General features: G+C 38.3%; 1 protein-coding gene across 5 annotated transcripts in view; it reads right to left on the minus strand.

The window, feature by feature from the left end:
* The window catches only part of PTPN13 (protein tyrosine phosphatase, non-receptor type 13), a 117840-nt gene that overhangs the window by 40249 nt on the left and 52126 nt on the right, over positions 1–25465 (minus strand). For 3 of the 5 annotated variants that reach the window (XM_027692787.1, XM_027692786.1, XM_027692785.1), the window contains exons 7-11: positions 19618–20181; positions 9795–9890; positions 8019–8118; positions 1609–1828; positions 56–130 (exon numbers count right to left, since the gene is read on the minus strand). In XM_027692787.1, coding sequence (XP_027548588.1) covers positions 56–130; positions 1609–1828; positions 8019–8118; positions 9795–9890; positions 19618–20181 — 1055 coding nt within the window. Of the gene's footprint in view, positions 1–55; positions 131–1608; positions 1829–4409; positions 4601–8018; positions 8119–9794; positions 9891–19617; positions 20182–25465 lie in introns of those variants that run through there. The other 2 variants (XM_027692788.1, XM_027692789.1) reach the window with 2 other exon arrangements.

Here is a 25465-nt window from a genome sequence, read left to right on the forward strand (position 1 = left end):
TTGTTGGTTTCACACACTTCCCCTGTCTCAGATGGCTGAACAGCCCCTTTCTTACCAAGATAGACTTTGGTAGATCCAAGGAGACGAATGGCTCAATCGTCATTTTCACAAACTCTGGGCCGAAGAAATTCTGCAAATCACAAAAGAGTATGAATGAACACTGTGTTGCTGGAACAAGAGGCTGAGGCGCAGTCAACTCCAAATGCAAAAGAGGAACCAAAGTCTGAAATTAGAAAATTGCACTGAATTCCTTCATTGAAGTGCTAAGTCTAAAGAACATGATTTTGACAGCATGAGTGCCAGACACCACTGGCAAGTTACAGTGTCGGTGACATTATTACACTGTATATTTTCCTTTCTTTGCTGGACAAAAAGCAAACGGTGCAGTATTTGTCTTCCCTTAAAATACAGGGTATGGGCTGTATATTGGGACCATCTGGGCTTATCTTGGTAAGGAACTGCCTGACAGCACTAAGATTTTCCACACTGGTGACAATTCCAGCTTGACAAATCTCTGCCTATGACACACAAGTCTCATCTCTTGAAGACTGAAATGTTTCAGCCTAGTTCCATCTATCAAGTAGATATCCTGGCCAATTTCTGTCTGCCTATAGACAAATAAATGTTCTAATAATTCACCCTATAAACTACAGAAGTTTATCTGTCCAAACTGTTACAGGAAGTCCTCTACACAATACCCACTTCAATACCACAAGTGGCCCAAAATTCACCTTTTGAGGAAAAACCTTCATTGGCAACTGCCTACTACCTCCTGTGTACCAAATGCAAAACATTTGCACATAAACCTCTTAGGGTTTGGGGGGCAGGGAGGGGAACCAACCTGGTTAATTAAAGCCCACATGAACTAACTAATCAGAATGCTATGGATTGGAGACAGATACAGGAGCTATCATCCTGTATTAGGGCAGCAAATCCCTGAGTCTTGTTTCAAGTTTTCTCATCCTTATTAAAAAAAACTAAATATCCAATTCACAGAAAGTAGCAGCAGAGGGCATCAAGCCATCATCTCTTTTACACATCAGACATTCTATTTACCTATATGCCTCTGTCTCCCTCTTTCTCTGTAATCTTATATTTCATTCACATGCCAAAACAGCTGGGAAAGCAAAGCAGAGTTTGCATGGGGATTCAGGGTGAACCTAAGGCCAAATGAATCCTCTCTCTCTTTCTTTACCTTCCCAATTTGTTCATTTAATAACCTTTGATGCTGGTGGGATACATTCACATTCCAGTAAGAGAAATGCAAATGAAGTGGCTGAAAACATCACAGAATACAGGAGAAAACCTACACCTTACCTTTGTTAGGATGCTATATTGTATAATTGATACAACTGTCAAGCCTTGCTGCCTGTTTTAGCATCTCTTGATGCCACTTTAGGCTCTGCAGCCACTAACGCCACAAAATCTCAGAACTTTACCCTGTGAGAGTAGTCCTTTCCCATCAGGGCAACAACAAACCCCTAGTATTTAACTGCTGATGATTATTTATTACAGGACCCAGTTCATGAATCCCACATACTAGAGTTTCAGTCACGCCACTGCTCTGTTTTGATGAAAATAAGAGTTCACCTGAGATCAGGGCATTACCCTCAGTTTTCTTTGTGTCATGGCTGTTTCCAGGGCTATTTCTCTCAGTGGATCTCTGGTGATGTCGAGCACTGAGGATCTAATTGCATCTCCTGGGTAGAGGTTAGGTCTAGACTGCCTGAGAGCCATTCTAGCCTGCAGTTGCATCATTTCTTCTTCCTGACGCTTCAGCATCACTTCTTGACTTATTAGTTTGCCTTCAAATGGTGCTTCATGTTGCCTAGAGGATAGTCAGAGGGGGTGACAGACATTAATAGGTATGCCTAAGACATTCTGCTGCTTTAAGCACATTCCCAAGTGGAAACACGGAACACAAAAACTAGTTATCAAACAGAACATGGAACACATTTATTAAGCAGCCAGGAGGTTAGCCCTGTGCAGCAATCCATCAATATAGAAATTGAGCAAACATGTCAAGTTCCTAGAGCTGCCTGTCATTTATTCATATTAAAATAAACACTCAGCTGCAGCGTAAAAAATACTTGACACTATAAAACCAGTGAATCGGTACAAAACCAGTGAGCACACAGGAGTAAGAAAAATATCAATGCTTTAAAAACATCTTAATTTCTGTGTTCAAGCAGGGACCGTGAAAAAGGTATGCTCAAAGACGTACTGTTAAAGAAATAAACTGAAATGATAGTGTCCTTTATATTGCTCCAAACATTTTCTGTGTTTGCATGGGCCTGCTATTTATTCCCTGATTTCTCCTGAGCAGTAGTATAGCTTGAAATATTTACATAAATATTTCATATGTATTAACATTCTACATACATAATTATTCTTTGTAACAAACGTGGATAGAGCCTTCCTAAATCTTCGTTCGCGAAGCCTAGCCATGATTACTTAATTATTCTAAATATCATCCTTTAATGCTTTCATAATATTATTTTGCTTAAAATAGTTCCTTTTCTTTTAAATTCCCAAGAACGGTCTGGTTGATACACAGTCACCACAAAGACTAATTTAGAGTCTAAATTAATAATCTGAAGGAAAAGACAAGAAAAAAGCTAACAAAAACTGCATCAGTATTCCAGAAAAACACATCAATCTATCCTCAAGTTCTTTTCTCAACAGGTATGGATCCCAAACATCCTATCAGTTTTATTCTCTGTGGAAGGAAAGAATTTCATGTCCCATTTTGGGTGAACAAAAGCTATTTTTTTAATTTGAAAAATTAAAAAGGTGGTTAAGAAATGAGAAGAACAGAGAAATCCAAGCAATTCTAAGCTCAGTGTTTAGCATACATCTAAACTGAGTAATGAAAACCATGGAAAAGCAAATAAAATGTTTAGAAGCCTGCATATCATTGCATTTAAGTTGAGAAATACAGACAAATTTAGAGTAAGTCCTGCAGTGATACTGATATACAGTCCTTTATAGTAAGGTAATCTACAGACTTAAAGACATTCCATTTATATAACCTACTTTTCAATTTATATATATACCTAGTTTTCAGAAGAACCTAAAGATATGACTGATGAATGAGAAATCAGTTAATAAACCTGTCCAGACAGTAGAGTTTTCCATGCTTGGTGGACATGATTTCAAATTTTATTTTCATCTTGTTACAAAGTTACTAATGAGTACCAGTATTATGAACAGTGCACCACCTTCTCTTTACTCTTTTAATACTCAGGTGTCACTGGTTAGCATATAAAACCAGCACTAAAATAAGAAATATACAAGAAGAGAACGATGCTTAAATGAAATTTCAAATGAAATTTCAGGGAAGACATAGAGTAATTGAAGAAAAATGTATTAATGTAAGCCCACTATTCTTTCCATTGTGCAGGACGTTCACAGCATTGTTTCCCTTCTCCCTCCACTGTTTCTTTCTACAACAGACTCAATCAAGGACAAAGAAAAGGTCTCAGACCTGCTAAGACATGTGCACATGTTTAGCTTTTCACCATGAGGAAACTTATTAGGATTGACATATATGGGAATATTGACAATGAACCAAGTTAAATACACCCACAAGAGCCCTTCAGATCAAGGTATAAGGATGGGCTGTGAAATAAAACAAAAACAAACACTTTCTGAACATAAATATCTATGAATTATCAAAGACTATAAGAAAACGACAGACATGTTGCAACTGGCTCTATCTGAAAACACTTGCTACTGTGAAAACACCTAATGCAGAAGAAAAATCTTGCCTTTTTAATAACATACAGCTCTGTGCAATAGAGGCAATGAAAAGTTTTTGTCCTTAGGTTGCTTTTATCATCTTTGTTGACATGTGTTAGTTTCTCTGAAAATTGGAGTGGGTGTGGGGTGTCCGTGGAGGAAGCTCAAAAACCTAATGGTTTAAAATTCTTCCTAACTTAGCACTATCACCAACCATAAATCTGCATCCTTCAGCATCCTGGGTAAGTAAAATTTACTCTGGTTTGGTCAGACTGCCAGTTTTCTATGGGGGGGGAGGGTTACAGCACAATTCACTCTTTGGGTTCCAAGACAAGGAATGCATCTCTCCTACAAAAGAGGAAATACTGTTGACATATACAGGTAGAGCTCTTTCGTGAAGTTCGGAATATGCAAGTATTGTTACTCCAACAACAACAACAAAAAAGTCTAAACTACATTCCTAGTAGATAACATCATAAGAGTGTGTTTTGTGCAGTGCTTCATCAGACAAGTACTTGGCTGCTACTCGGTATTTTCAGCAGTGTCTGACTGTAAACGAGAACCTCACAGTTACTTTTTAACCTGAAGATGGTAGGGCAGCAGTCACCTGGAAGGCTGATGCCTTTAAAAAAAGGGAAGAGAATTAACTCTTCCCCTAGTGTACTTACCAAGAAATTAGCAGGTATTGGATCAGAGAAGGAAGTTGGAAGAAGGGAAGCAGGTAGGCATTCTCTAACGATTAGTGCAGTGGAAAGGTCAGGAATGGACAGAGAAAGACGGATGTCTTTTGGTAAGGTAGGAAGGATATGAAAATGAAGTCTACTGGAAGGAAAAGGCAACAGAAGGAAGAGATCCATGTCAGCTGCAGCTCCTAGAGAGAAAAAGGAAGAAACAGTAAAGGAAGAAAAAGAAAACAAAAGAAAAAAAAAGGAAAAAAAAGGAAAAAGATAAGGAATACAAAAAGCAAAGAGGAAACAAGAGACAAGCCATTGCCACAAGGAATGCATTCCAAGAAGTTTAAAGGAGAACAACAGTCACAGACCACGAGAAAGGTTTGAATATACTCTGGCTATACTACTGAACATCTATGGCTTCTGCTAATTTAAGAACAGGTCACCTCTCCCAAACACCACAAGCTGCTCTGGCTGATAACTGAACAGCTTCACTGCTCTCTTTTTTTTAAAAAAAATTCCCTCAAATACAAATCCCCCTATTTGATTTACAGCTCAACTTTATAAGGATAATTCTGTGGATAATTATGCAGACTGACTAAGAACATATCACAGGATCAGAAAAATTAGTATGTACTGAAGTACATACTAACACAGAGTAAACCACTGAAACATGCTCCAAAGTGCTGAAGGAATTTAAGAAATGGATTAAGTTGCATATACTTCCCCAAATCTTGGAATTATATGACCAGTCAAAGCATGTAAACTCTGAGAATCTGCTCCTTGGAACTACTTGTTATCACTAGTTTTACTTTGAGAGCTGAGGGGTTTTAAGTTATAAAAACCACGGTCTGTTGCAACACAGGGCATTTTAAAGCAGCAACATGCAATGTTCTGGATAAAAATATTAAGTTACTTTCTTAGAAATCCCCTGCTTAGCTAACTACCCTATGGGATTGCATTCCTTTTACACTTGTTAGCATTGGAAAGTTTTAATAGTTGCTGTAGTAAGACAGAGAGAGCACACTATTTTCTCTTCAGATCACATAATTAATAGGTATTACATAACTATTACTGTAGGATTGAATTCTGCTTTGGCTGCTTTTCTGTTTCTGAACACATCTAAAAAAAAGGCTAGTAAAATCAAGCCTTCGCCCTCATTTTTTTGGTATTGGATATACATACTACTCTGGTATTTAGATTATTAAAAAACTTATTCACCTTATGAAAATGGGGAAACAGTTATGAAAATCAGTAAAGAACTACCTGTGGTACTGTACCATGACATTTTTGTGCAAGTGCAGAGTGGTATCTTTTAGCACAAGCACAGAAAAAAGGACAAGCAGAAACAGGAGATTCAAAAAAATATTAAGCTTTAAAATAAGACTGTATAGTTACATAAATGTAAAATTCACTCTATTACTAAACACAACAGGTAAGTCTATGCTATAGTTGCAAATCAAGATTTTCCTTCTAGATTTCACATGTATACAAATTATGTCCATTAAAGGCACCAGTCTCAACATAGTAATAAAAAATAATGTGAAACAAACCATGAGAAACCATGTACTGTTTTACCTTGGCATTTTCACTCGCATAATAGGTCCAATTCATTTACAGCAATGACTCATTTACAATGTGACTCATTTACATACCACATACTACTTTCTGTTTCTGAGACACTTTGTACATAGAAACAAAAGTTCTCTATCAGCATCCGCAAATTACTGCTGTTTTATTTTGAAGCACAGCTACAGTGCTGAATGGGCAATTTCCTGGGTTCAAGGCAAAGCAGAATGAAGGTTGACTTGGGAGTTTTCATCAAAAGGGAAAAAAAAACCCCAACAATGACAAATAAGTTATGAAAGCTATATGCTTATTCTGCACACACAGTAGTAATAGTCTGCTTTGTCATTGTAGAGTGGTGCTAAGATAGCACAAAACACCAAGTAGAAATTTACAGTTCTCTAACAGGGTTACATAGATTATAAACCAGTATCCCACCCTCTTGAAAGTCTGCCCTAAAAGCACACATATTAACCAAAATCCTCTTATGTAAAGGCAGGATGGATTTCTAAGACTGCTTGGACACTGCAGATTAACATATACAGCGTTACACGGATAGATACCATATTCCTGACAACAAACCAGTATGGACTTATTTAAGCAATGCCTAAATACTTCTTCCCTGCAAGAAATGCCAATATGTACATTTCTAGATTACTTTGCATTTCTCAGGCAAAGTGCAAGTAGTAAGAAAACCAACAAGCATAAACCAATGCACCATATAAATGAAAGCTGTAAGATTTCCAAGTAACTGTTCCCTTGTTCACCTGCAGTGAGATACAGTTCATTTGAGACCCTGCCTTACTCAGATCCATTTATGGCACACAATACAGCTCAAAAAGCAGACACTCATTTACTTTCATCTCCATGTTCAAAGCATGGCTCTAAGCCCCATTCACTGCACATCACCCTATGTGTTAAATGAATGTGGAGGACACATTCGCCACTCTTGCCATATCACCCGACACAGCTCCAATCTTCAGACATCTCCAGGTTTCTTTAATAACATAGAGCAGCATTCCCCTCCAACTTATGCCAAAAATATCCTAATATCGAGCACAGTAGCAATCTTTCTCTTGGTCTACAGCATACAAAGCAAAAAGCTGCCCGTTGTTGTAATGTGATGAAGGGAGAGGGGAAGAAAGAAATGTGTCTCTATTTTTTTTCCTTACTACAAAAATAACTTGCATCATTTTGATATAATATTCCAAGGTGATTAGGTATCTCGCAGGGACCAGAAGAAAATTTTCCATCCAAAGGTCAATGTCAATAAAAATTCTCAAAGCTTCAGAATGAAACCACTCTCAAAATGTAACAGGTATGGCAAGATATGCTTCTGCTGTAAAAAGGTGCTGTATTAAGGTGATGTTCAAAGCAGAACCTACTTTTTAAAGCTGTAGAGATGAACAGCACTTGAAAAAAATAAAACCCCAAAAGATGTAATATTTGAATACACAGCACAGCAAAGTAATTTTTAAAAAGCATAAACTCTTACTGAATTGGCCTGCCTAATCAGTGCTGAGGTATTAAAAAAAATTAATTCAAACACAAAAACATAAACTAAGAGTTCTTCAGAATAACCAACCAAATGTATAGCTTTTAACTTATTTCAAAGAAATAAACATTATCATTTCCTTATTAAATGAAAGAAATGCAAGTTATTCTGTATTAATATCAATACTTTCTAAAAATTTGTTTTAGAAAAGTACAATAAAAAAATAATTAAATATTTCCAAGCAGACTGTAGCCCCTGCTCTTCTGACAGATATAACAATTTGATAAGAGTTCAACCCAGTCTCCAATAAATATGGGAACTGAATCTGGACTCCTAACTTACCTCTACATCACAGTGCATCATGAGACTTTTACTTCAGAATGCAATATATAGTTCTGTAATGCTATTTTCATGCCAGTACAAAGCGCCATTCTTTTAACCTTAAGCAGAAGCTGGGATGGGAGTGAAAAACTTCACTTGCAGATTAAGAATACATTCTTTGATAGAGATAGAGCACTTCAAGACATTGTTTTTGCAGGGTTTACCTTGCTCTCTGAGAATTAGCTTGACTTGATGTGGAGATATCATCAGCGCCTGATAACACACCACTGGCATCATCTCTCTTGAAGCCTTCATTTCTTCTCACTAACAAACCAAAAGACAAATTAATACTTGACTGACAACAAAGTACACAGAGTAATCCCATCTAAAAATCAAGGACTTTTCAGTCATATGAGATTACTTAGAAGGAATCAAATTCACGTGTTCTGCACAATGGCATTACAGTACCAAACAAACCAGTATTATGAAGTTGATTTCAGTTTTCAAAGCTATCTTACAGTTTTCCCCCAACAAAGATAGCTGATGGTCCTTTAAAGAAGAATACTAAGGAAGGCCTAAAAGAAATCACAATTAAAAAAACCCCACACCCAATTGCATAGACACCTTCCCAAGGTAACACATTTCTTCATCAGCCATGAGTTGAGACAGATACATACACACATGGCAGAGACATCATAAGAAACCACTCCAGAACAGAAAGAGAGCAGCTAATTCATTATGCATCCAGTTCACAAGAAGGGAGGTAAGAAACCAGTCGCTGAACTCCTGAATTTTATCCCTGGAATCTCACTCCTGATGATAATTTATTAAAAAAAAATTCTTTTTTTTTTCTTTTGGTAATATACTAACCTGCTATTCTCTTCGTAATAGTTACCTTCTTTGCTGGCACATCTTCCCGTATCAGCACCTGAGATGCTACACGTAGAGCTTGATTTTGCAAACTACTGCTTTTGTACTGTAGCCCCAATAAACAGAGCTGGCAGGAGAGCTCTTGTAGAACACATTACAGCCACATTCACTTAGAAACGGGTCTTTTTGACAGTCATTTCACTGAGTTCAGAAATACTACTACTGGTAGCCAGAAAGTAGCTTTATCTTGCCTGTAAAACTTAGGAGTTGTTGACTTGGGACTGGAACACCTAAGCAGTCTGTTCTAAATGGTGAGCAAGTGAAGGGAAATGCATTACAGGAGCCTCAATACTTGTTACTGCTCCTTATGCTTCCAGCTCAGTAAGCAGAAGGATAGACAATCACAAAGAAGGTTGAGAGAGCAGTGAGTACAGGGAGGCTGGGTTGGCATTCTGTACATACAGAATACATACAGTGCAGCTATACTCTATTGTTTTCTTTACTAATTTTTCATGACATGATTTGCCTCCATTACTTATAATGATTCACGAAGATGGTTTTTCCTGCCATATATCAGCAAACAACCCTTTGCACCATTTACTGCTTTTCCAAGCCAATGATTTAATAGAAATTACTTAAATTTATCATACTAACAGCCCGTACTATGTAGTACTTTTGCATTACACTGAAATCCTTGGCATATAAACTATCAACAACTTAATCCTCATATAAAAATAATTAAACCATGTATGTCCCAAAGCTTTTGAAATTTACTGTTATTGTACACTACCAACTTGATTGTTTTTGTGCCTTTGAAGACAGCATGCAGTTTAAAAAAAACACTCTAGTAAAAAGTTAACCATTTCCAGCTTTTCCTACCAAGTTCCCTCCCAGAGTGCTAAATGTCAAAGTCATTTCTGAACAGACTGACAGTTATGCTGATCTGTACACAATGTTGTGATTACATAATCTTACAACTTTGTATCAGTGGTAATTATCGAGCCTCCTACTAAAGACTGAACTTGATACTTTTGGGGTCTGTTTTTCATCTTGAACTTTTTTCTTAAGGTTTTTTGTTTGTCTATTTGGTTTGGTGTGAGTTTTTTCCCTTTTTTAAACATAGGTCTTACCTTGCCTGAAATCGGGTTCCGAAGAAATAACAGATGGACTTTCACTTGAAGTACTATAAACGTCGCTGTGATAAGATTTGTACCTTCTCAAAGGCTCTGAAAGTTTAAATCAGGGTATCAGAAATGCAAAAATCAAACACAAATGAACATTTGAAATTTTAAAAAATATTTTCAAAACATGTTAAAATGCCCATCTGTGGCCATGGAGTCTAAAAGCAAACACTGCTGTGCAGTCCCATCCTGTTCCCGTAGTCTGAGGGTTCTGTGGTCTGCCTGGCCCCTCTTGGCTATCCTAACAGAGCCACCTCCTCTGAACTTCTCTCTCATCATCACTTCGAAGTTAAAACTAATATTTTAAAAAACCCAACAAAATCCAAGACAAAAACTGATCCCTACTGCAAACAAAACTGATATAAACACTTGACGTGCACCTCCCGTGTGTAAAGCAACTACCATAACTTGGTGCCTGGTTTCTTCATGATGTAAAAAAGAAAAATATCCACACAGACAAAGCAGGCACTGGAAAATTAATATTCAGCTCATCTTTGACATCCACAAAATATGATTAACAATCAATTAGTAAACCCCTAGAGGATATTTAATTAACCAGAACAGCTAAATTGATGTGATGAGAAATCAATACAGCAGTCTCACTTCCTACTCTCAGGGGATTATTAAAATAACATACTGGAGTACAGGATTCCACAGAAGGGGGTATGTACTTGACATTTGCAACAATCTCCCAGAACCTTCCTATGCACAAGCCAACAAACAATCAAAAAATGTGCATAAAAGCAGGACACAAAGCAACGTCTACATCTTCAAAATACCAATGCTTCACTGTCAAATTGAAAGAAAACTTCTGATGTCTTGCTTTGTTGAAGGCTGTTTCTGGTCTGACTACAGTTCATGTTTTTGAAAACAAAAGTGATAATAAAGAGAAAAACACATGTAATTGCTGTGAAAACAAGTGTGAGTCACTATAGCAAGGAACATACAATGCAAGAACACAAAATGGGGAATACAGGAGCAGGTATGTCTAGAGGCTGCAAAAAGGAAATTGGAAGTTCCAACTTCCCACATCCAGAAAACAAAACGCCTGGTGAAAAATTCTGAGAGAACAATAAACCTGCAGCATAACTTGTGCTAGGTCAGAGAACAAGTTAGTCAACAATACTACTCATTTAGACTTCATACAGAAGCAGGGAAAATTCCAAATAGGAAAAAAGCATTAAAAGATATAAGATGATGTAGTAGAACAAGACTGAAGACTCATTCATGTTCACTTTGAACTATCTGTTTTCAAAACCTTCCTTCTCAACAGCCAGGATCAGCTCACTGGAGTTGTGCAGGGATTCTTTAAGAAAACTGGGAAAAGCAAGCCAAGTTGCCAATGAACCCATGAAACCAACAGCTCCCACCAGCCCACTCCAGTTGCACAGTTTAGCAGCACAAAACCCAATTAACAGTTCACATTACTCTCAGAAATGAGAAATATGGTTTGCACATATGCAAACTAATCTACAGCAAGATGAAGAAAATTCACTGGTGGAGGGGTGTGGGAGCAGTGAGGTTGCTTCAATCTTTCACAATGGCTACTTTCAGCATTCTGGATTTTACAACAAAGAAATCTACCCCCAGTCTAGCAATTACTTGCCTAACAGGGGAAATAAAAACCAAATTCAGTGGGTAGCTTTTGGAGATTTATTTTTAAACTGCTCCCAGCCCTTTAAGTGAGGCATCAATCCAAACACGATACTGGGGCTACAATACCAAAACATTTAACTAGAACCAGATCTCTTGTTTCCCAGTAGTTTTATTAGCTGTAGGTTTTTCAAGTCTGCTGAACTGACTTTGAAGCAAGATGATGGAAAGGGAACAATAAAATATGACATGAGACTTTAAACAGATTTATTTTTTTCCACTTAGTCAGCAGCCTAGGCTTCTCAAATTGCACAGAAATTATGGCTACATTCTGGTTCTCCAAGACATTAAAATTTTGGAAAAAAAAAAAGTAATGTGGTAAAACAGAAATAGGCAGTTAAAACATGAGACAAGTGTTTGTACGTGGTGGTGTGATACGTGACTCTGCAGGGTGTTTGACTTCCCCTGACTCCCTGTTAGCAGGAGCTGGTGTCCTGCTGTAGGCCAAGGAGCAAGTCCATGAGCCAAGAAACATAAAGTAAGATTTCCAATCACTGTTTATCTCACTGTTTTCACAGACCTCCACGGAAGTCCCAACTAGGCTCAAACCTACTATCCCAGCATTCACAAGGAGAGGACCACCCTCCTGTCTTGTCACATCCTTCTCCCTAATCAAAACCACACAACTTAACCCAGTAATGCAAGCAAAGGTATTCTTCTCATCTGCTGCAGGCATTGTACAACCTTTCCATGCAGAGCTGCACTGATGATTATCAAGCAAAGTTTACAGGCAATTTAGAAGCTACATCCTGAAATTCCACATAAATGCTCTAGATTTTTCTTCACTTTGCTCAGTGTAGAGAAAATATATACAGATGTGAACTGTTTGCTGCTGGGCATCTTCTCTTTGGTAACTGCCTTCCAGTTTTTTGCTAGTCTATGTACACTCCCTACACATCCCCCCAACACTGCACTTCCTCTTAACCAAACAATCTTTTCTAGAGTATGAACAGAATATGCACTGCAGACCTGCAAATACTCAATTAAAATGTAAATACTGAGACTATTTTATCTATAATGCTCACAAAGTTACCCAAATAATTTATGCTCTCTCGTCTCCTCCAGCAAGTTCTCCTCAATCCTAATATATTATATTAGGATTTAACTTCAAAGAAGGCACTTGGATCATGTCCAAGCTAAACTTCTAATTAAGAACTGGCTTTTTCAAGGGTCACAAAGTTACAATTCTGGGATCAAATTAAAGTTAAGTTTTTGATACAGAATTTTCAAAAATGAGGACAAACTTCTAACCTTCTAACCTGTCTGGCTGGGAAGAAACTGCAAGACAATATCAACAAAAGCTAAAGACAACAACAAAACAACCATCTCCTATATTTACAATTTTCCCTGGGAATTTTAAATGGCCTTGGTTTGTTGTCTTGGTTTCTTGTTTGTTTGGGTTTTCTTCAATTTCTGGTGACTGAAGAGAGACTTCAGAATTGATTTAACTTCCATAAACATCAAACACATTGTAGCAAAACCAATTCTATCAGTTACCCTTCTTAACACTTCAGTGTTTAGATTACAGTCTCTTACTGTACTTCAAACCATTTCATACTTCAGTGGAAAATGAAACCTGAGTTTAAGCATGCTTTAAGAGTCTGTAACTCAAATAAATACATAAAACTTGCACTAATAATCTAAGTTAACATGTGGTAGCACCACAATGCAAAGGTAAATGAAGCATTACAACTTGAAGAATCTATTTCTGTGCTGCTTAGTGCTGCAGTGGTGTTTTTATTCAAACTCCCTATCAAAAGCAGCAGAGCACAACCCTACAGGCACCTCACGCAGCACAAAGTAACAAAACACAGTATTTACGCAAGGCAAGACATGCAAGCCCAGACAAGTAATTTACAGAAAGCCTCACCTCAGCCAACTTCAACAGAAATCAGAGAACTACATTTAGCTTGGAATTTCATTATCCTGAACACGAGTCACATTAGATACCCAGGTTTTCAAATACACATCATTACAGAATTATTACTGGCTGCACAGAGAAGGTGGAAGAATTAAACCGACAGTTTCATGACAGGGAGGGAGCTCTTGTGTGCCCTTTGAGGTTTACTGGTGGGTGTCTCCATTACAAGAGAGTGTACTATAATACCATTTAAAACACATTAACTATCCTTTAGGAGAGGATGGGACTTGCTTCTTTCCCAAGAGTTTAATCAATTTTCCTTTTCCTCTTTTCATATAAGAAAACTTGAATTATGCAAGGCAGCATAGGTTTTACAGGAAGAACATAAGAGATCTAGATCAAATCCCTGGTAAGGATTCACATCTGTCAAAGGAAACAGATCCATTAAGCCTCTCAGGGGAGCATTTTAACCTCCAAGGTTTCCACCACCCATATTCTAAATGAAAAAGCTATATTCCGCATGCAGCCCAAGCCACCAGCCATCCAGGCATATCCCCAGGGAGCCTAATGGACATCTGATGCAGAGGGCCGAGCAGGATCTAACCTACAGAGAGAAATGTAGCCTTGTATAACTGCAGAAAACACACATCTCTAGTGTTAGGCTGAAAAGGCAAACAGCAAGATTAACAACAACAGCTCCAGAGTTTGGTAAGAACTCAGGGTCCTGTACTCAGAAAGACACCCTTCTTTTCCGGATCTGGATCATGCCATCTAGGATAAGGTATGTAAATGAACACAGGCACAAACTGAGAGTTTGTACCATAAAGTTGTTTGCCTGTTTTAATTTAAATGTTTTATCCAACTGAGAATGTAATGTGTTGACTAAAAATTGATAATCCCAGACTGTGTGAGCTGCTGCAAACTCGACATATGAGACAAAACGGATGCCACTCTGCTGTGCAATTATGGAATTGTCAGAGCTGCTTTACTACCTGATGTTAAGCTATGTAATTCAGAACAAAATAATAGTGGCTGATGCCAGAGTACTTATATTTTAGAGAAATCCCACAAACATCTTTCTTTTTCCCTGAAAAGCCAATTGCTGTAGCCCCAGTAAAATTAACAACTGAAGTTTTCCAACTGAAATAGTACCAGCCCATCATCCTAACTTTCAGATTCCTTAGTATGATTTCTGAGTACTGTTCAACCTGAACCAGACATACCAACCACATGAGAATCCATTGTGCCACCACTGAATTTAAATCACACTGCAGCACAGTGATCCTGAGACATGTGCAAACTGCACCTTCCTTTGCTTTCACATGCAAACAGATGTACCATTGAGGATGACTCCCATGGCCCACACATGAACTGAGTGCATTCAATTCAAGACAAAAAAGAAGGTATGCACACTTCATTGAATTTACAGTGGTAAGTTTGTAAAGCTGCTACTCCTTTTTTTTGCCCTAAATCCAATCTCCCATTTAACCCACTTCTTCAGAGGCTCCCAAATTCAAATCTCTGGGGCTTAATTTGCTGGAATAAATTTGCTACCAACAGGTGCCTGATTACCTGCAAAAATTTTTCCTTGTGCAAAGATGCAACTTCAAACTAAGAGAGCTTTTCAAACCCAGGCATTTAGAGTATCCTTAGCTGTAACTTTCCCAGCTAAACACAGGCTGTCATAAAACGGGAGTTTTATAAATGGGGTTCAGATGAGTCTTCAAGGTAGCTAATGAAAACAGTTTTGTGAGAAAAAGACACAGAAGACTTCGGAGGCAGAGACCCACCTCTAGAAACATGGAATATTACTGCCTCTTCTCACTGACTGTATGAACCAAGAGCAATAAGCGGACAAAAAACCCCAAAACCTGAGGACTTAATAATTTCAGTGGGAAAAAAATAAAGGTAAAAAGAGGAATAAACACAACTGAGGCTCTAGAATTCACCTGGTTCCCAACTGCAAAAACATTTAACAAAGGTTTGAAAATATTACCAAACCACTCCCGTTCCTGGATTCAGCATTCCAGAGCTTCAGCAAGATCAGCTTTTTTGGTATCCTGAAATCTTTTTCCACCCTGTCTGCTATTTCAACCCACAGCCAACTACATTACTAGTCTCCTAACTGGTTCTGTGCTCCTGTATCCCACCAGGACACAGGCAATCTTTATGTCTTGCTCCCTCGTGCATCTCATTTACAACATCCTCATAAACAAATCTGAATTAAAAAAAAAAATACTCATAACATATAAACCCATTCACTTTGAATTATGCATACACACAAAACAAAGGTAGAGGGAGCTGCCTAAGCAAAAGGAGAGATTCATACAAGGCTACGGTCTCACAGTCTTACTATTGTGCCATTTGGAGGTAGGTCTGAGATAAACAAGGAATCAGTTTTGTGGGTGAGAAGGCAAAGAAAGCTGGAGCAAGGGAGAACAGATGACACTTTCACGCTCTCGAGGGACAAGGCAGGCTTGCAAAATGAAAACGGTAGAATATTATTCTCTCTCTGAAACAGGACACTATCAGCCGGTGCCAAGCAACAATTCCCAAGTTTCAAAAGAACAACAAAACCAAAACCTGCTCTCCTGGTAAGGTAAACTGCTTGGGTTTAACACCTAACAACTTCACAACTCTAAACAATTCTGTCTAATCTCACAAAACCTCCATAACAAAACAAGAGTGAACAAAACAGGGAAGACGCAGAACTCACTCCCCCATCTCCTGGCAAGATTAACACATACTTTTGGAGTCTGTTCTTAGTGATCAGAATTGTCTATACCTGAAATCAAATAGCAGGCTCTTTCCCTTGCCTCTATCTGGCTAAGTACCACCTAATCATAAACAATCATCTTCAACAGACAAGAGATAAACAACCTCAAGCCTGAAACTGTACAGCAGATTAATATAAAACAGCAAGTTCAAGAGCAAGGCAGTTGCAATGACACTGTCTTTGGAAGGCTTGCGAGGCTAAATCTAAGATGTTCTGACAGCAGATTATAGTGCACTTCAGATGGTCTGCAGCTCACTACAAAGTACTACAGCACAGCTGTAATTAAAGCTCTGTCATTCTTTCCACTATAAACTCTGATTTTCATGAGTTTATAATTTGGATTGTAAAAATCTGTTCTGAGTGAAAGCTTGGCAAACCAGAGCCTGTGCATAAGAACATTTTCTTTTTCCAAGGCAGTCAGCTCCTTAAGGTTTTACGAATAACAAAAAAGTTTGCCAGCTTAACCCAAAATAAGTTAAAGAAAAATAAGCCACATGTCACTTAAATGCCTTTGTAGTTTGAGGGAAGTTTTATTTGGCCAAGTTCAACCCACAGAGAGTCCAATGTCACTTCACAATCCAAAACAGAAAAACAACATACAGCCAAAAGCAGAGGCTTAATACAATTTACACAGGTTTAACTGTGACCTAGACCTGGGCTCAAGTGAACTGGAAATATCCCCAGACCTAGGAAAAAGAAGGCTGATTGTGTCCTTTCTACTACAGCCAACCATAAATAACCCTGTTTACCATGACTCCTTGCTCATTCCTCCCCCTCCAAACTGAACTGAACTCTCACTCCAAACTACATGGACTTACAAAATAACTTATTCTCCTTCTCCATTTTTCCTTTCCGTACCCCTTGTTTGAGGTCATGCTGTAGACACAGAGAAAGAACAGTATTTGCTGTCATTTTCTGTGGACTTCTTTCCACTGTTTCTATTGGTGCCCCCCTACCTGCTAGGTGACCACCAGCTGTAGGTAGTAGGATACTCTTGCATCAAGCACTGTCCAAGAAACTGCCACCACTACCTTTATCAAGACAGTTGACATATTTTACACCACAGCTTTCCACATAGTTGCTCATACCTCTCAGCTAGGCTGGGTTTATGTCAGAAGAGCAATTCCACATACCCTCTACACTAAGTGCTTCAAAACTACATACAACAGCAATGCATGAAAAAACACAAGACTGTATTTTTCATTTCTTTGACAGATGAAACTAGCAGCAGACTCTTTATGAAAGATCTCAAGGGACTTGTCTGTTGTAAAGAAAATGTGAGATAAGGAATGGTAAAACACGGAACAAAAAAAGGAAAATGAAAGGGAAAGAAGTCTTAATAGACTAACAGACTTTATGTATTAAGACTTTCATGAATCTGCTCACTAAGGCAGAACAGATACTTCCAGTCAGGCTTCTCAAGCCTTATAAAACATAAGAGCAACTAACTTCTATGTGAAAAAGTATTCGTCATCCATCTTACTAAAATACTCCTTTAAACTGCCTCTCATTAAAAGTTCACATTCACAACTAGGTTCTGGTCCCAGACTTTTCTTTAAGTAGTTAACTGACCAAAACCACCCTGACAATGGAGAGCCTAAAATAAAATAGTAAAGCATGCACTCCTAACTTCAATTCAAGAGCGAAACACATGTACCTTCCTTGCAAGTAGAAAACTCTGAAACCCAGCTATCTGCTGCAAAAGTATCTGTGTTTTTTTCTATCAAGTAGTGACTGTGAATTCAGAAGGATGGGCAATGAGTCATTCGCTATTGCCTCAACCTTCTGTGTACCCATTTGTCACTCAGCTTCTGTGACTATTAAATCCCAGTTCCCAGTTTACTTTGACTGCACTTTCACCCATTCCCTTTATGAATCGAGTAGTTTCATACACCTGACCTATCTCAGTTTGCAAGGCACGGGCATGTTTTGTTTTCTGCCATCTCCCAATCTGTTTGAATGAGAATGATAAACCCATTGCTCATCAATGGGTTTGGCCACGCTTTTGGTTTTGCTCTTGTGCAACACAAACCTGCACAAAGCTGCACTCCTGAACAACAAGGCTATTGTGCTTTCCCAATACTGGGAGTGGCCTCCTCCTAAACTTTGTCAGCTGCCTATCTCCAGCTATCAGAGTTGACTCACATACTTGAGATGGTCCCCTTCAATTTCAGACTCTTATACCAAAACCCAACCAACCTTCCCTGTACCTCATCAGACATCTTGGTAGATAATGGCAGATGGTAAACTCCTATAAACAATGTTATCTCCACAGTGCTGCTTTCACCTGCATTCATTCCTTCACATTATAACAAAACTCTCATCGGAAGATGCTAATTTGATAGCACAAAAGAACTCCAGCTGTAGAAGCTTTTTAAACTGCCTATGCCATTTCAGTAACACTCCTCCTTTCTGGAGCAAAAGGCTCACATGCATAGGAAAGAACTGGCTTGCCATGCTAATTGCAGTACAAGCATCTCCCAAGGTGGCCACAAAGGGCATGACTAGGCATTTTTAGAAATTCAACCTTGACAAAAGGCTTTATCATCTCTCCTTAATAAGGAGGTGTTTACACCTCAGGCAGAAAAAGGAGGCCAAAGCAGGGTGTGTTTTCACACAGTTATTTCTGACACACAACATGCAGGCAGTCATGGGTTTTCAAACTTACGGATTTTTGAATAGATGACTGACTTAGCTCTGTACATACAGCTCTTATACCATATACCTTAGATGACCAAGTTATGCTTTTTTGCTCAGCACAAGCAGGATCCAGCTCTGCTCCCAGCTTCTATCCAACTATCTCAAACTTACAAGCCCTGCAAATCACATCACATTTACAAAGCAAACAAAACATGCAGTTCCACTTACAGGGTTATACATAAAGATAATTTTATAAGTTCCACAGAACTCATTAAAAAAAACTTGTAAAAAAGAAAGTTGTTCCACAGAACAACTACAAAGACTTGTTTTTTCCCCATGCATTCTTGTCATGAACTGATGGAACTTGTTGTCAAGTATTCCCACTGAAGTAAAGACCTGAACGTGAGGCCCCTAAAAAATTCATATTTAAGGGCTTAAGTCCAGAATTATACAGCACAAAAACTGAGAGATCTGGAGATGAAATTCTGCCTTTCCTCCGGAGCGTAAGTTCATCGTTAATGGCTGGAGATGAGGATCTTCCTTCAAGGAAAATTATTTGACAACGTCATGGCTGTTACCAACTTCTTTTTTTCTTCCTAATTTTAATTGATCAACTTGATACTGGTTGATTTACAGAGATCAACTATTCTCTCTGAGTAAACAACCTGGGCAAGCACACTTCTCTTCATTGGCAACAGATGCTCCAATGATTTCACTATGTAAAAAAGATGAAGCAAAGATCTCTGCAGTTTCAAGAGCTGCTACAAGAGAACTCAATTTTATCACAATGAACACTTTTTTTGACGACTGAAATACTTAGAAAACCAAAAAGCTTCACTAACCTTCTACATTCATAGCTTCCCTCAGAAGCTGCAACTTCTTCTGTCTCTCTCTTATCCTGTCAAAGGCACTTGATATTGCTGCAGAAGTTGATGTCTCAGGCATGTGGCGCGTTTGGTCCAGTTTTTGTGGTCCGAAGACATCCAGTGCTATGCTCCCATCAGAGTACCTTGCTTCCTTGTTTCTAGTAGTAGTAGAAGTCCGTACTGTAAATGTTTCACACTGATGGCTGTGCCTGTGAGAGCCCCCAGCATGGTTCCTCTCAGCTGCCTTGTCAGTAGTGCAAAGCAAATCTGTGGAAGAAGCCCATATTTTCCTTTTGGGAGGGACATCTGTATGAAGGTGACCTTTTTTCTCAAACTCACTGGTTTTACATCTATGAGGACAGAAAACATCTTCCTGTCCTGAGTTATAATCTGCAGAAATGCCCTGGAAAAACTCTTCTTCGTCTTGTGTTCCTCTAATGGACAGAAATCCCATAGACTTGCTAAGTCCTTTGTTAAGTGTGGTCTGTTGAGAGAAGTGACCTCTGTGTTCATCAGGTGCATCAGTCGCCAATGTTTTTCCTGGAATAAGGAGACATTTCATACATGTAATTTTCTACTTAATACACAGTAGTCCAACACAACTGTATACTGAATACACACTTAAGCGTTGATTTTGTCATCCAAAATATACTTAAAGGGCTGCCTCAGTCAACAAAGACAGAACTCCAACTACTTCATATGACAAACATTTTATTTCTTTTATTTCTGAAGTGCTCAAGAAAAATGTAAGGCCTACTATAATTCAGTATTAACATAGAAAAACTCCAAGCTATCACATACATGCTGGAAGTTGTTTTCTCATTAGTTCTATTTTTAAAATAGTCTGGATTATCATCAAAAATACTACTTAATAATCAAACTGAAATCAGCCATTCCTGTCACACCCAAATACACCGCCTACAATTTTCAATAACAAGTCCAGGTTTGTTCTATAGATTTACAATTCCTTGAAACAGCGTCAGTAGTAAGAAAAGAATGATTGTGTACTTAGGAATGATAAGAATCCTGGATCTTCCTCTAATGACTATTTTTGGTGATGACAGTCTCTCCAGATAAAGAATACTCCTAAAACAAAACCAACCAAGCTTGCAAGATCAAAGTGACTCTATGAGCCTGCACCTTCCATTTTCATTAATAAATAGATCCACCAATACTTAGGAACAGTCTCTCTTCTTCCTCTCCCTTACACGGAAATTACTTCCAGAATAAAAGAAACTGTCAGAGGTGGAATAATACCAATGAAATATGTGGTCTCTGAAGAAAATAATTTCATGGTCACTGGGAAGTTTTAATGATCATGTATGTCTCAGGCATAAAATTTTAGCCTGATTTTACAAAACTAGTTACAAACATCAGTAAGTATAATCAAATTTCTTTATATTAACAGCTAATCTGCAAGTTTACCTTTCATGTTCTTAAGTCTTCCTGAGGTCAAAGTTAAAGAATTATGATTATAACCATAAGAGTAATATCTCACAGAAAACCTAAAGACTATCCAACTGCTAGCAAACTAAAATTTTTTAATGCTTCTTCATTATTAGAGTGGCAAAAATCCGACGTCTATTGTAGATATCACATAGGCAATAATCTGCTCATATCTCCAACTGATCAAGTGCACTGAAAAAATTCTTATGAAGTCTAAACCTTCCAATTTGCAGGATACACACTGCATCAGTGTGGTAATCTCAACTTTATCACTGATACTCCTGAATAGAAAAACCAACTAAAAATATTCTGTGCTGGGTTGCCTAAGCAATGCCTGCTCACCCAGGTGGAGTCAGTATGGCATGTGATATTTTCCTTAAAGCTAGCTCCCTCCTTACAGTGATATTCTCATGTACATCTTCTAAGAAGCAGCAGATACTGCAAAAGCAAGCAGTCATTCAAAGTAAATTCCTGTGCTGTATCTACCACTCTTAAAGATGGCTATATAGTGCTGCCTGCTGCTCTTCCAAAGTCGATCGAAATTGAAATTAACTGTCCCCCTTGCACAACAGGCTCCTGATGATCTTTATCTAGAGTGTTATCCTTTCAAACAGAATTTCAAAGAATGCTTTAGGGATGTTCATAAATGTAGTCAGTAATGCTTTAAAAGCTTTCTGCTTTTAAAGGTGTAAACAACTTTCAACTCTGATACTCTACTTGAAGAGGGGCTGGGCTGAGCTATTAGTTTTCAGTTTCTATTTCTGTGATATTTAAGTAGCAATCAAACTAAGCAAGACTAAAGCCAAATGCAACCAAGCAACTTCTTCCTTCTTACCAACACACAAAATACATGACAGCAAAATGTTCATGTTCAGATTGTCCTGAAAGAAACTACACAGTTCCCACATGCTGTAGCCAAGACAATTAAAAAAAAAAACCACTTTGCCAATGAGAATGAACTCATCTAAAAGGATCTGACACATATGTTTTACAAATATAGCTTTAATCCTAAACTAAACATAATTATCTTTGTGGTCAGGTAAATATTATGTTATTATCTTATTCTCAGACTGTACATCCTCCTAAGGCTGGTGAACTACCTATAATATTCACATACACAAAAAAGCCTTTTAAAAATAGCTGTTCATTGTGAATCCCACTATCCATCTAAAGCTGCAGCATGTTACCCATTCCAGAAACACATACTTTACATTCATGTGCATGCACCAAGGACAAACATTCCTATACAGGATTCTAACCCAGTCATTTGTGAGACAAAAAACTAAAGACTGCAGTTTAGTTTTATAGATAATCACCAAAAACACAAATCCAAAGGAGCTCCAAGAATCCTCCCCAGAAATGAGAGTTCCAAGATAATTCTGGGCAGAATAAAACCAAAACAACCTCCTCTACAGAGTTTTCACATATTTTTTTAAATGTTAAAAAAAAACCCAACAAACAACCATTTCTGCAACACTGAAAGTATTTACATGCTGAAAACTTATTGAACAAAACAAGGGCAAACAAAGCAGAAAAAAGCCCAAAATAAGCAGACAGCTGCAACTCCAACATACTACCAAGGATATACATTCAGGATTACTCAGTACATCATCAGTCATGACTCAGAACATTCCTGGTTCAAAAGATCATTTAGGTCTCCTCACATTGAAGCACTATCTTGCTGCAATTAATCCAACCACATCCAATTAAAAGAGTCACAGCTGTACTTTTAGTACCAGTGGGTATCCTCACCAGAGCAAGCCCAGAGATACAAAACTATCTGTTGTATGCTGGTGAGAACTGTAGTGGAAGAGCCCAGCTCTCAGTGAGAGTGCTATAGCATCCTCCTCACCAAAGCTGTAGTTTCCATGGACTTGGAGCATCCAGACCAGGTGTAACAGAAGCTATTTCCAGTTCATGCAGACGTGCAAAAGACACAAGCTCCTTTGCCTTGACACGCAAGAGATGCTCTCTATTCCCCAAGTCCAAGTCATCCACCCACCTGGGGCTTCCTCACGAGGAAAAGTGAACACCATGAACGTTATCCCATCAGCAGTGACTAGGAAAGTATTCACTGGTACAGCTTTGCCATTCAGGCAGCTAACTGCATGATGAGATAGGAGGTGAGCTGTCCCATCAGCAAGCAGAGCAGGAGGCATTACACTGCCACGCTGCTCTTCCACTCTCCAGGTCTAACTCATATCTACAATGACTTATGCAGCCAGCATAAGATTTTAACGTAGTACCAAAAGGAATCTACAGCTGGCCTTAGTATTCAGTCTTGAGACTGCAAAATTCTCTAGAACATCTTTCATCGTTCCTTTGTTACTCTCCCCACTCCCACATTTCATCAGTCTTGGCAATTCTTCCCATCTTTGCAAAACCCCATCGCTCTCTGCATAACAGCATTTCAACAAGCTCTGCCCAAACTGACTCACAGTGCCAACATAAGCTGTTAAAGAATCATCCTCAGAGAAGGTTAAAGAAGTGACTTTGGGGCAAGGGATGCACAGCCTGCTCAAGTTGGGCATCTTGAGAGGGCAAACTGAAGCAAAGTAGCACTTTGAGATCTGTACTTTATACCATCCAAAAATGCATGCTGCTCTCGGCATCAGAAGGCAGAGGCCAAGGACAAAGGACAAGACTTCTCAGTACAGAAGCAACTCAATTGCAGATACCAGTAGTAAAATTGGATTAGGCAACCAGCAACCAGTCCAGGCCAATTTTTCTATTTTTAGTGACTTAAATCTGTCCTCATCCCTTCTTACTTTTTTGTAGTACTATTATAGACTTTGAAAGTCACAAAATCACCGTTAAGGTATTTTCCCTTTTTTTATCTTGGACTTCCTCAACACACTACCTCATCATTAATTAGATCAAGGGTCTTAAATGACTGCAGTAAGTCTCTTTCAGCACAAGGCTCATATGTCTACCTTTCAGCTAACAGTACACCTTCAAAACAGAGCAGACTGGAATAATATGCCCTTCTTTAACACATGGATTTTCAGCTGAATGGCATACTCTAGTCCAAATGCATTAAGCCAATACATAGTTTATCCTTCAGCTTTTCTTCCTGTGGTTTTTATGATGAAATGAGTGGAAAAATAAAGGGAAGAACTACCAGCAAAAGTCTACATATAGAAAATAAAGATCCAGCTAATGATCAAATGAACCTGACTGCATAATGGAACTTGTATGTCTTTGAATTATAATGCATGGGTAGACTCTTGTTATGATCTTCCTTTTAAAAAAAAGGAGCCTTGTATTTTCAATGGAAACTCCGGAGACCTCTCCCAAGTACCTTGGCTCCACTAAAGACACTCAGTATTTCACCTGAGACCACACAGAGCTACTCCATGCTTCAGTAACCCACATGTATAACAGGACAGAGAAATGCTTCCCTACTTGTCAGTGATAGTAACAGAATGAGCCATCAGCAACTAAAATGCTACAGCACATAAGTAACTTCAAAAAGCATACTTTCCCCCTCCCCAGTTACTTCTCTGTTGAACTAAACTCTTCTTGCTCATCTGAGTGTATGGGTTCTTGATTTCACATATCGCCCTTGGGTGTTTATCCTCTACTTGATGTTACATTAGTGTAATTATTTATAATTACTGTAAATAATTCAAATGCAATTATAGTAACTGCATGATTCCAAAGTATATTATATACAGTGAGGGAATATATACAATAAAAATAGCAATTAATCACCAGGACTCCACGATTAAATTCCCTTGTGGCGCTAAAATGAAAATCTAGTTTTCCACACACGCCTTCAACTGCCAGATGTTCCATCTGCTAAAGAACCATAGATCTGCTTCCTTCTTCCTCTGGTGTCTTCGGCTATGAATACAACTATACCCTCTTTAACACCAGTGTCATTCACAGACTATCTTTCACTTACACTGACTACAGTAATCTGGTTGATTTTCCTCTGAGCAAGAGGAAACTAAAGACTAAATACAGTCTGTCTGCAATTATTTGTGTACCAGCTTGATCATAAAGGCAATTAATCAAATACTATGTAAAAGCAAACACCGTCACTACCTCCACATACTGTCATCTGTTTTTACTGAATAAACTCAGCTCAACTTTCCTTAAAGTCTTTCTGACTACTCTTTCTTCTGTTTGCACAAAATGGAATATCTTTTTCATCTCTATTATGGATTTCAACTCGTGGATATATGTACATACACACACACGAGAGTGGGGGGTGGTTAGGAAGAGACAGGGGCTGGTAGGGCAGAGAGAGATTGCCCACATGTGCATGAAAGTACACCAGTACAAGACTGGAAAGTCTGAAGAGAGGAAATTATTATACAGGAGTTTAAAAAACATCTCCCACGCCATCTTTGTGCAGAAAACAAAGCAACAG

Source organism: Neopelma chrysocephalum, unplaced genomic scaffold (assembly GCF_003984885.1).
Source record: "Neopelma chrysocephalum unplaced genomic scaffold, ASM398488v2 Primary Assembly neopelma1_88, whole genome shotgun sequence".
NCBI classification, from domain to species: Eukaryota; Metazoa; Chordata; class Aves; order Passeriformes; family Pipridae; genus Neopelma; species Neopelma chrysocephalum.